General features: G+C 35.5%; 1 protein-coding gene across 2 annotated transcripts in view; it reads left to right on the top strand.

Annotated features, from left to right (window-relative positions):
• The window catches only part of MOB2 (MOB kinase activator 2), a 111,466-nt gene that overhangs the window by 69,328 nt on the left and 28,960 nt on the right, over window positions 1–13,178 (top strand). The window contains exon 1 of one of the 2 annotated variants that reach the window (XM_032222790.1): window positions 6,984–7,217. The exons of the other annotated variant lie outside the window; for it this stretch is intronic. Within the exon in view, the coding sequence (XP_032078681.1) occupies window positions 7,108–7,217 (110 nt within the window). The 5' untranslated portion in view covers window positions 6,984–7,107. Of the gene's footprint in view, window positions 1–6,983; window positions 7,218–13,178 lie in introns of those variants that run through there. 2 annotated transcript variants of the gene reach the window in all.

Below are 13,178 nucleotides of genomic sequence, written 5' to 3'. Positions count from 1 at the left end.
CCAAGCCTAAACTCAAAGTATTGCAGTGTCTTCCATGCCATGATCTGCTGCTGCCTTTGCTCCTCTGAGGCTAATTCTTCCACTGGAATTTCTTTGATTTAATAGAGATGCAATAGATGAAATACAAATCACAATTTATGATGAATATACCATGTTTTCCAAACAATTTTATTTTTCCTCATTATTCATTCCATGTCAGCAAAAGTCCAGTAAGGGTTGTCAGATACAAGTAATTATCAATTTTAACTTTGATCAAATAAGCCAATTATATATTCCTTCCTATTCTTTTAACTATCTTATCCTTCAAATAAAATCCCACATCTTAATTTCTTGCCACTGTTTTTTTTAATCCTTCCCCAGAAGATCTTTCAAACCTTAGCAAATCTGTTTTGTAAATCTGATAAAGAAATTTATCCTTTTTGGGGAGATCAGTTCTCAAAAAGTCCTTCAAAACTTTCATAGATGTCTTTTGTACATTCAATGGTGGGGGGGGAACCCTCTCTCTCTCCTTCCCTCCCCCTCCCTTTCTGTGTATTAATTGTATATTTCCTTTATTTACAACTTCTATACATGGCACTAAAACATCATCCATTTCATTTGAAACTCTAATGCATCCTTTTTTGGCATTCTTCCTTTCTACGTTTATTTCCACATCCAAGTTAATTTCAAACTTATCCAATGCCTCCTATTTTTCTTCCATTGCATCCTTAACTGTCCATTTATCAGTCATTTGCAAGAGTTTCGAAGACTATTTGTCAAAAATCTTCATAATTTTTTCATACTTTCCATCAAATAGCTCACTATTAAATTATTTTCTTCCATTCTTTTGTTATCCTATAGCTCCGCCTAGTGTCCAACTCCAGTCCAACTCCGCCTAGTGCCCAACTCTAGTTTCCAACATTTAAAGTCCCATTATCTTATTTTGGCTGGTAAAAAAGTAAACTATGCCACTTTCTCATGAGAAGAAATTTTCTGAAAAGTTAGTTGTAATTCCAAGTCCATTTGAGATCTTAATCCTTTGTTAAATTGTTTAAAATCCATATTCTAAGTATGCTTTTGATAATTAATCCAGAAAACAATATTTTTCAAAAGTTTTTAAAATTATATTTAAACTTTCTTTCCCTAAAGTGAAGGCAACTCACCCAGTGAGGGCAGTATAACGTCATTCTGAAGAGTATTGGAAGCTAAAGCATATGAAGAACGGTTGCAGGAACTGGGTATGTCTAGTTTAATGAAAAGAAGGACTAGGGGAGACATGATAGCAGTGTTCCAATATCTCAGGAGTTGCCACAAAGAAGAGGGAGTCAAACTATTCTCCAGGGCACCTGAGGGTAGAACAAGAAGCAATGAGTGGAAACTAATCAAGGAGAGAAGCAACTTAGAATTGAGGAGAAATTTCTTGACAGTTAGAACAATCAATCATGGAACAGCTTGCCTCCAGAAGTTGTGAATGCCCCAGCACTGGAAGTCTTTAAGAAGATGTTGGATAGCCATTTGTCTGGAACAATATAGGGTTTCCTGCCTAAGCAGGGGGTTGGACTAGAAGACCTCCAAGGGCCCTTCCAACTCTGCTATTGTATTGTATTAATTTTTCTAAACCAATGGGGGAGGGGAGCACCAATAAAAAGTGATTAAGAATTCAGGTTCAGTCAAGTTTAATGTTCTTTAAAATGGCTGCACTAATGACTGTGAGCAAATATAGTGCCTTTCTCAAATCCTGGCTGCTTAATCCAAAAGCAAACTGCAAAAAGATAATTCCTGCAGTTTACTCACAAGAAACGGCTTTAAGGAGTCACACAGGCTATCTTAAAGATCTTTCCCTAATCCAGAGAGAATTTTGGCAGCCAAAATCCTGCCTCCTGCACTTATCTCTGTCATAGTCCTGCCCTACTGCAAAGTAGACATTTAGCTCACCGTGGCTCTCAACCAGAAGTCTGATAAAAGTACTATATTTGACTCATCTGAAATGGCTCCTGTTTTAAGGAAATTAAATAATTTTCTCTGCACTTTAAATTATAAATATGATAGATAAGTAGCTAATAGCCTTGTTATGTTGAAGTATAGTCATGACAGACTTCAGAGGGAAGTCAGTAGTTTTTTGTGATTGAACTAAGGTATTTTTTGTATTTCATTTGTCAGAAGATGGGCAAAAATCATCAGATTTATTTTAAAAAACAAACTTAAGTATTCTGAGCATGCCTAGATATTTTAGGACAATTTTTTTGAGGGGAAGTGGATGATAAATACAATGGAAAATAATAAAAAATAGGTTCTGCTGTGTACCAGAATGGAGAGTTGAGCCCTGCAATTCTAAGCATTTCCCAATCTCCTTTTCCATAAAGCATTTTTAACTTCAGAATTTATTTGGAAAATCAATCAATCAGAATAGAGCTGGAAGAGATCTTGGAGGTCTTCTAGTCCAGCCCTCTGCTCAAGCAGGAGAGCTTCCAGTGACGAACCACTTACAATTTATGAAGGTAAACTGTTCCACTGGTTAATTGTTCTCACTATTACGAAATTTCTCTTTAATTCCAGATTATTTCTCTCCTTGATTAGTTTCCATCCATTCCCCTCACACATATGTACTAGTTGTTTCGGGCTCTAGGGGGCAGTGCTCATCTCCATTTCAAAGCCGAAGAGCCAGCACTATCTGAAGACACCTCTGTGGTCATGTGGCTGGCATGACTAAATGCCGAAGGCGTACGGAATACTGTTATCTTCCCACCAAAGGTGGTCCCTATTTTTCTACTTGCATTTTTACATGCTTTCAAACTGCTAGGTTGGCAAAAGCTGGGACAAGTACGGGGAGCTCACTCCATTACATGGCGCTAGGGATTCGAATTACTGACCTTTCTGATCAACAAGCTCAGCATCTTAGCCACTGAACACTAAGGAATTAAGCAAAATTAGAAACCAAGAAATTAAAAGCATCTACAAAACTACTTCAGAAAATTTTCTTTCAGGAAATTCAGTTTTAACACAGAAAGCAAATCATCTTTAGGAGTTAATGCATACGAGAAAAAGTTGTAAAAAATGTTCTTGTTTCATCCTTCAAATAGCTTGGTACAGCACAGATACAACTCTCCCAGTAATTTCATGTGAAAACCTGCAATTAATCTTTTCTTCCTTGAAAGCTCTTGCTAGACATTTAAATGAAAATATTTTTTCTAGTGGCTTTAAAATACATTCTAGTATATTTAGGTTATATTCTCAGATAATATCAGAAGCACAATTATATTGAAATAGAGTCATTCAAATAAGTTGAGGACATGGTATATAAATAGGTTACAATTTGGTGTTTTAATATAGGTTGCAATTTAGGTTACATAGCCTTTCAGCTAGAGCTGAGCAAACTGTATTTCTTAACGTTATCTTGTATTTTTAACAGTAATATATTACACTTATTTCATTAGTTGCTGTTATAATAGAGAAAAGTCTTTCTTCTGAGGGCTCATGATATTAATATTCTTTCTTTGTATTTTTTAATGACTGCTCCAGAAAGAGGCAAACAAACAGCTACTTAAGTATAAATATTTACTACTTAAGCAACAGTTGATCATAGTTATGTTATAAATTCTCAAAAGTATTGTGTTTTTATTAATGCTTTCTAATAAATAAAGCAATGCTTATTTTTTAAGAGTTTTATTAGAGTTTTTTGTTGCTTGGAATAACAATCAGTTGTCTTTTGAGAATAGCTTATAAGCTTATTGTAAAGCTTTCCTTTTTACGTGCATTACAAGATGCATCTACATAATTGTTAGGCAGAGGATTTCCTTTTACTGAGGCAAAATGACTGTGCTGTATTTACAGTTTATCAGACTGAACATTAACAATGTGTTTGAATGTTCATGCACACTTAGTAATTGTTTTGTTAGAGTGAATAAAGAAGTATGTAAGTCAAAAGGAATGCATAATAACAAATATAGGGTTTACTGCTGTGAGGCAAATTCAGGACGTATGGTTCAAACAGTGTGTAAAGAAAGTGTATAATATATATTTCAGATAAACTCTGTTAACAGACAGGGATTGAACTTGGTTACTTTATTCATTCATTCATTAATTTGATTTATACCCATCTTTCTTTAAATAAATATTGCCATTGGAAGTCTCATAATATGGAACTTACATTTTGGAAATGTTTTCTCATTCAAAGGGATTATTTTTTAAAAAAATCTTCAATGATTGCAAGTTTATCTACAGAATAGTTAAATTCTCAGTATTGTTTGTTTTAATGTCCATTTACATTAGATGTGAAGAGTGTTTTGCTATTACTTGCTTAAATACAGCCAGCTTTAGCTATCCTTGAAAAGCATTTGGAAATTTCAACTGGTGCATAGTGTGGAGACACAGGCAGTTATTAGCGTCCGTAGAATGATCTATGTTACATCACTGCTCGGTGAGCTGCGCTGGCTGCTAGTCTGCTTCCGGAGGCAATTCATTCCAGGTGTTGGTCATTATCTTTAAACCCCTGCATGACATGGGTTCAGGTTACTTAATGAACCATCTCACCCACTGGGACTGGCCCATCTCACCTGTGTTGGCAGAGGAGGCATGCTGTAGGCCCTAATAGTCAAGGAATTCTGACTGGCAGAGTCCAAGAGAAGCACCTTCTTTGCTGTGGTTCCTGCCCTTGGGAACATCTTACCTTGTGAGGTGAGATTGGCTCTCACCCTTCTTACCTTCTGCAGGAGCCTGAAGACCTGATTTCACCAGATAGCTTTGGGGAACCAATGGGAATATTTCACACTGGAAGTCACTGATGAATTAGGAGGCAACACCATCCCCATTTTAATTTATAATCATAATTTTATCTTGATTGGGATTTCTATTGTTTCAGAGATATTTATTGTTAGGACTTTAATGCTCTAGGCTGCAGTAGTTTTATTATGAGATGGACAACAAACACATTCAATAAATAAAATAAAATAAATAACAAGTTGCTGTAAAAGTATTTAAATAATTTTTTTTAGGATTAAAGCTACAGTAAATGAAATTTTTATTAGCAGTATGTTCTTTGATTCTTGTGAGACTACTTGACTATAAGATTGAAAATGGAAAATTTGCTTTACTGCAGAGGTTCCCAACCCCTGGTCTGCAGCCTGCCGCTGCACCACTGCCCCTTGGAAAAGTACCAGGGCGAGCAAGCAAGCATTGAAAGCTGCATTTGTGCAAGCAGTGCATGTGCATACAAAACCACTACACACTGCTGCTGCCAGTCTGCAAAGCCAGAAAGATTGGGGACCACTGTTATACTAGTATGTAATTTTATTAGACAAATTGCAGTCTAATAAATAAGACAATAATAAGACAAATTGCAGTTTTATCTCCTTTGGTTTGTTTTAACGTACATTAGAGAAAAAATATCCAATGGAAGGCGAGGTATACCTGGAAAAAATATATTTAACCTCTTTCATAAACTTGATTCTATAAACCAGGAGTGTCAAACTCAAGGGTGGCCCACGGAGTGCTTAGATCTGGCCCATGGGGGCCACCCTGGAAACAGTGAGGGACCAGCCCACAGTGCCTCTGCCAGGCTCCCAAGCTCTGTTTCTGGCTGTGACGGCCTCCTTCTTCTCCAAGGAAAATGGTACCCGGGAGAGCCACAGTTGTCCCTGATATGAGTGACATCGAACAGGCAATGCCCACTCTGGCCACACTCCGGGCCCCTGACGTCAAACACAGCCCTGATGCGTCCCTCAACGAAATTGAGTTTAACAATCCTGCTATAAATTATTACAACCTCCCCTCCAAAGAATTGGACATAATTTTATTTGTTTATTTTTATTTTATTTATCAAAATTATATAGCAGCCCATCTTGCAGATATGACTCTGGGCAGCTATATACATCTTAAAATAACCATAAAAAGTAAGAAACATGCATATAATAAGATCAGATCATTATTATTGACTATCTTTATACTATAACTAGCTAATTTTCCTATATATATTCATAGTTTTATTGAATCTTCGCTATTATTTACAACTTTTCTCCTCCTTTTGCCTGTTTCATAACTATAAGGATATGAATGAGGCTAGCTAGTGTTGGTTTGCTAATCGTATGTTTGAATTGAGAGATCTGTTGAATAGATAAATTCTCACTAAACGTAACACTGTTGGTAATGAATTAAAACCATGATGGAGCAATACTTATAAAATACCTTCCAGTGTTAAATTAGCCATTCACTGCGAAAGCAGCTCTTTGCATTTGAGATAGAGATGGGATGCTTGATCTGTATCTTCTTTGCTGCATTACCTCAAGTTTTTATAGTCTATCACTGTTGATAGGCATTAGTGATTTAAGAAACGGTGAATAGCATGCTTGTTGACTAACACCAGTCAATTCTTAACTGAACTATTTTAGTGCCAGATCACTTGGCAGGTAACATTTAGTGTGTCTGTGTGTGTGTCTGTGTGAGTGTGTGCTTATAGCAATGCAACTCTGTGTGTGTGGAGGGGGGAAGGATTGGTGAATACATTAGATACTAAGGTAAAAATCAGATTGAGCATAGTTATGAAAGACAAATTTGCAAAGGCTAATTGATGTTTTGAAGAGTAAAGATTGAGACAGGAAACTGCTTATCATGAAATGTTTTCACTTGTTCGTGCAGTTCTGTTTTTTAATACAAATTAAAGCAGTCCCCTCCTCTCCTCTACCCATGCATCGTCCCTAATAAAACTGCAGTACAAACTAGATGCTTGAAAGAAGCTTGCTTATTCCCCACACTACTTCTCTTGTCTTGTTTTACAGCCGGCGCCAGCCTGAAAAAACCAATTCAGATGCTTCCTTATTGGCATTAACTTTCCAGGCTTGGCTTTTACTGAAGAATTTGTAAAAAGGAGCAGCTGTTTGCCTTTTCTAGCTGAGCGTGGTTTTTTTTTTCCTGTTTCCATTGCTGCTTTCTTATTGGCTGAAGCAAGGAAGGAGGGAGGGTTAGAGTGAAGTAAGCTGTGAACTCTGTGAATGTAGTTGGACTAGTTTTTTGAGGAGGATAGGAAAGAGGGTGAGCTATCGAGGTCGGTGCTAGCAGCTTCCAGTTCTCTTTCTCTCTCTTTCTCTCACCATCACACCACCCCTCTCCCCACTTCTCTTTCTGTCTCTCTTGAACATGGTTGGGGATCATTGTAACCACAGCAGTGAAAGACCTGTACTTTCTCAAACTCCCAAAACTGGAATAAGTTGCAAAATGGTTCTACAAGCAGTAGGAAAAGTATTAAGGTAAACACTGTTTATACTTTTTTTCTTATATCTTATTCTGCAGTAGATGTGGTACTAATTAATTCATGGGATAATCTGCCCCTTTTTGATACTTAATGATAAAACCACCATTGATTGAATCAGATTAAGGGGGGGAAGCAGATTAAAAGGGCAGGATACCTCGAAGAAATAAGTTGCAAGAAAGTTTTTTTTTAAAAGATTAAGTTAGTCAATGCCTCACATTTAGGAGAAATAGCTATACCTTTAGTAAAGATGATATTAGTTTAAACAGTTTGAATTTGTCCCAAATATTTTCTGTTATTTAGTATTCAGAATCAAAAGAGGAGCTTACCTTTCAAGAATGCTGATGTTTAAATACTCCATTTGCAAATGCCACTCACATGAAATGAGAGAAATAAATTGACATGTTCTTATAACAGTTGATCCTTTCTAAATGTTAAAATAAGTTATGTTGTATGCAGTGTCTTATTCTTTAAAATTGACTTCAAGTTTCCTAAAGACTTTTATTTCTGATGTTTTTATTTATAAATGTATAGCAAATCCAAAAACAGGTTTTTGGAACAGAACGCAAATACCTAAAAAAACTAAAAGAGATGAAATGATAAAACATGCTGAAAGTATGTATTGATTCATAGAAAAGTGTAATATAACATTGAGCTGTGAGATAAGGACAGCTTTTTGATGGGAGAATGTACTTGCCCATTGTGACTGTACACAAATTCTTTTGTAGACATTAAAATGGAAAGTACTTTTCCGCTGGAATAAATCTTACTTAAATGAAATGCTAATGTGTTTTTAAACATTGGTAGTTTTTATTGTAAGACATCTTGTTTTGGTCAGGTTTGAATGGGCTGTTTTTATGTCAATTGGTGTGAATTGTTAGTTAGAATATCATCTCTGTGTGTGTCTACTTATGTGTTTGTGTGTGTTGGGGAGAGGGTATGGCTACTGTGATTGCCACGTGATGCTATGAAGATGACTCTTATATTTAGGCTTTTTGGGATAACTGGATAATTTCTTTAGAACCTGAATTTCTGAAGCAGTAGGAAGCTTCTAATTTGCTTTATTGCTATTCTGAGATTCAGTGCACAACAGTAATGTCTGTAAAGATGCAGCACTCCTTTTCCTCCTCCACTCTCTATTTCAACGTGTAGTCTTCTTTGATTGACACCTGAGGAGCTTACATGGCAAAACTATAGCTCCAACTTTGTAAATTTGGCTAAAATGTATACACAAGTTGCTGTGGAACAGTGCTGATACACGTGGCTTAGAAAATCAAGCATATATCATTTCTGTTTTGGAAGTTAGCATTTTTAAAAAAATGCTGATTCTTTCCTGCCCTGTTTATGGTATTTATGCCATGGAAATGACATGAATTTTTTTACTCCACGTCAGTAAATTGAAATTAACATATTTTCCTATAAATCATAATTTTTGTCATCAGCTGCATTACTTTTTGTATGAAAGTGACCGACCCTGACTTGTACGCTTAGTAGCTATGACGTGGCCAATGGAAAAAATAGCAAACTTGCCAGTTATAAAAAGCACCATAAATTGTGAATATAACACTAATGACTCGGTACAGAATATCTTACAGGGTGTTAAATGCAATGACTCTGTTCTGAGGTGGAGTTGTGGTTTGCCTGATAGTGTGCGCTGCCATTTTTTTTGCTGAATCAAACTAATTAAGAAAGAAGAAAAAGATGATAGCATCATACAGTCATTGTGTCCTTCTTAACTACCAGACACCTAAAGTTTGCATTTGTGTTACAGGTTCACTTAGAGAACCTTGGCCTAGAAAATACATATTCCAGTACATTATAAAAAGTGATACGTTTGACTCCTCCTTTTCTCTCTTTCCCTTCAATATTTAGGAATTTGGTATTCTGAGATGCGTAAAAAATTGGCATAATTCAAAATGAGGCAAAATCATATCAAAACAAGAACAATAGCAAAAAGCTTCCAGCTCTAGTGTTTGCTAAGACATTTTTAAAAACATGAGGGTGTCTTGTGAAATCAGAGGGGAAATGGTAATTCAGCAACAGGTTTTCAACCCCTTGTGGACAGTCTTCTCTTCTCTGTGATCAAGAGCAACAGAATAATATCCAGGAATGAGGGAATCTTGAAGATGTGCTTACGGGATTTAATTTATAGAAGTAACTGAATTCAATTTTTTAAATCACTGAATGTGAGTGCTCTTGAGATAGAATTTGTCTATTTGTGTGTGTTTCTGTAGCCTTAAGCAATGCGTATGATTAAATCAAAGAAAAAATGTGGAGTATTTCTTTAGTTCATTGGGCTTTTCAAAGAGGCAATAGAACAGATTACAAACTGCAATTTCAAATGTGCTCAGATACGCAAGTTAGATACCAGAAAGATCAGAAAGAGACAATTCTTTGCAGATTTCACTGTACTATCAAATTCTGCTTGGAATAATTAATTAGCAGGATTGATGAGACAAATGTTCAAGAGTTCTGTTAGAGCAAATAGACAGTAATCAGAGTATTAGAAAAGGGGCACAAGGAAACAATTAACATATAAGGGTCCCAAAGAATAAACACATGAATAGAATCGGTTAATATTTTATAATCTGATTCCATCCGGATGTGTCATAGACGATTCACAAGATTCTCAGACATGTCTATCACCTGGAGGGAAATAGTTTTGAATATGAATGTCAATGATGGTGGATTGTCTCTGACAGTAACATTCAAAATAATTTTTTCAGTAACATTTTTAAAATGTAGATTTGTTGATTTGATAATTTCTATATTGCTTCTTTTGGGGGCTCCATTAAATTGTCATCACAGAATACAGCTCTGAGTCTGAAAATAGGTCAGCTTAAAATCAGTTTAACACATCAAATCAGCCACACATTAATTATATAAAAGTTGGAATGAGTTGCCTTTGTTAAAGTATTTGCTAAGAGAATTAAAGAAGAGAGATCAAGAGTCTTCAGAGTTATCTTTTTTATGCAATTAAAAACACGTGTCCATCCCAGTATTGTTTATATTTATCCACTGTTACTAGAACATTTTTTTCACCTAGATTGATTTAAAATAAAAAGTAAGAAACAGAATTTCGATGGTTGCCAACAGCTCAGGGGAGGAAGCCAATCAATTTATATCTTCAATAGTTAACTAAAATAAGTTATTTTTTGAACCTGTAGTTTTATACTACTTTTTATTGAATGTTAAGTAGCTGTAAATAAAAGACAGTATAGTACTGAAACAGGTTATTTCTTTAATATTACAGCTTCCCATTACATTATTTAGTTGCAGAGTCTGATGGGATTTTATGAAATATTAATTCTGCTGCATTGATTAAATAATTAGTACATTAAAGTAAAGCAGATGAAATATCCTTGAAATAAATTACAAGCAAGTTGTTATTCCATATTTATTTAGTTATATGTCTAGCTTTCTTCTTGTAATAATAACATTTTTAATGAATATAACTTCTGCCTTCTAGAACTTTTCCCCGCAATACATAATTAGAAATAATATAAAATCATTAGCAATCCTACTGGGTAGGTATGTACAGGCCACAATCAATTTTATAATAATTTGATGTAACAATTTAATTGAAAGTAAAAGATAAAATATTTGAAATAAAACATTCTACTTATTATGAAGTAATTCACTTATTACATACTTATCCAGTTTAAAACAAGTTTCTAATAAATCTTTGTTTAAGGAATACATTAAAATTTATCTCTAATGGACCATCTAATGTCTCATTTAAATAGCAAGAAGCTTAAATAAAACGCTCTCTTTCCCAATATGATCTACTGATTAACTCTGCTAGAAAACTAATAATATAGAAAGTTGTTTAAACAGTATTTTTTTTTTTTTAAAAAAACAGGAGACCAGTGGGCAAAATGTAATTTGGGAGTTGTCTGAACTATTTTTATCATGTTCTGTTCTTTTCTCAAACTTTCCATTTGCCTAAAATAGTTCAGCAACCCAAACATTTGACCGAGCAAATTATTGTCTGCAGCTGGAGTTCTGCATCTTTTAATCTTTCCAAGTTGAAATTTGATTTACTTTTTATTAGAAATACATCAAGTAGTACATACCTCATTGGTAGAAAATTGGCAGGAAGGCAAAATTTATTTAAACTGATGAAAAAAGTTTAAGCAAAGTTTATGGAATAGTTGTGCATAATGGATGGATATATATTTGATGATTAAATTAAATATTTTGCTTCAGGTAGCTCAACTGTAAACCTATTAAATAATGCCACAAAAAGTGTATTTGTTTCTGTTTACTCATGGTTTGCTTGTGATTCCTATTATTTCTTTTTAGACAGAAACAAAATTTGTAGACTACTAGAATGGAAGGCATGATAAACTACTGATTATCCAATCCTTTTTTTGTACAACCTAGAACTGCTTGGGGAAAAATATCCAAAATTTGATAGTTCACTGAAGATAAATTGATTTTTCATAGTGAATAAAATGATATGGTATAATAAGCCTGGTTGAATAGGCTCAGCAAGTATCGATAAAAGAGACAGCCTCTTATCTGCTTTAAGGCAAATCTTCTCTAGAGTCTTTTGCCTCCCGCCTTCATCTTTTGGGGCAGGCTTAAACCCCCTAAGGGGTTGGGAAGCTTTCTTGATAGACTTAGAGCTCGGCTTTCTAGAGGCTTTAGAGGCTTTCTTTCTTTCTAGCCCCATTTTAGAGGTTCCAGCTACATCTCCCTGCTCAGATCAGCTCCAGTACTGTTGCCTGCTGTCCCCATGTTTGACTGGGGAGCTAAGAAGTTGTTGTCAGGCAGAATACAACTTCGGCTGTTTGGAGGCTTCAAAAAGGAGTGAGGTTACTGCCGCCAGCTGGCTTTAAATGGGGCTGAATCCACCTAAAAGGTCCACTTGCTATAAGAGTACCAACTCCACAAGCCTCTACAAGAGCGATCACCAGTTTTAAGATTGAAAACTAAAGAGCGCAAAAGCTCTCAAAAGTGGCCACTGCTGTCAAATTCAATCTGAAAAAAGATGCAAAGCCTCGATCCTGTAGCCACAGCTCACTGAGTGTCCTGACAGCCCAAAACAGCCCTGTAGCTCAAACGTGGTCAGAGTGCTAGACAATGCTAACCGCTTTTTAAAAACCTCGCTGAAAGGACTTAAACAGCAGATCACTCGACTCTACAGATAATGGCAAACCTCTATTTTCAAAGCTGCAAGGAAGCCCTTCAGGGCTACTACTGAATGAAAAATCCCAGCGACTCTACCTAGGAGAGGGTAGAGCTGGCAGTAATCACAGATGGAAAGAATATTCACAAATGTCAATTGAACATGAATAAAAGTCCTTTTAGTAAGCAATTAGAGGAGAAGGAAGAACACGTCCTATCCACGCTGACATTGAGTCAAAAGAAGGGGAGCCGTGGCAACAAGGGTGCGGTTTAAAAGTTGTGACAGACTCAGTCCAATCGGTGTACAGATGATGTCAACCCAATCCTGGATGCTATCTCTATCAAGATGGAAAATAATGTTTTCTTTAAAATATTTTTTTAAGTTCAATAATTTGAACTTTTCCCGATCTCTTGTTTCTGGAGTCTTAGAATGTAACTAGAATAAAAATGAGGGCTGTTTCCATTGCCATGGAGTAATAAATCTGAATTTTGTAAGTTTTGAAAATATGCTGAAAGAGAATGAAAGTGAACAATAAATTTAAGGTTTGGCAACTTTATCAGCAGGTGGCATTTCCCTGGCTTCCCTTACTTGGGCTTAAAAAAATAAGCAGAGTCAGGCACTTGGATAGGAGCTCTTCGAGGAATATTTTAGCTACAGGGTAGAACAGTATGTTGATAAAATGTCACAGAAGAAAATGATATCAACCTTCTTCTGTACTGCTGCCAAGAAAATTACAACATGGAGCTCGGCTTGAAGGAAATTTTATCTTTACTTTTAAATTATCAAAATACTTGGAATGAAACTCCCTATATTTCTAAGAATTGT

The sequence above is a fragment of the Thamnophis elegans genome, chromosome 1, assembly GCF_009769535.1.
Source record: "Thamnophis elegans isolate rThaEle1 chromosome 1, rThaEle1.pri, whole genome shotgun sequence".
In the NCBI taxonomy this organism is placed as follows: Eukaryota; Metazoa; Chordata; class Lepidosauria; order Squamata; family Colubridae; genus Thamnophis; species Thamnophis elegans.
The sequence above is the reverse complement of the archived record's forward strand: the minus strand, read 5'-3'. Positions and strand labels throughout refer to the sequence as shown.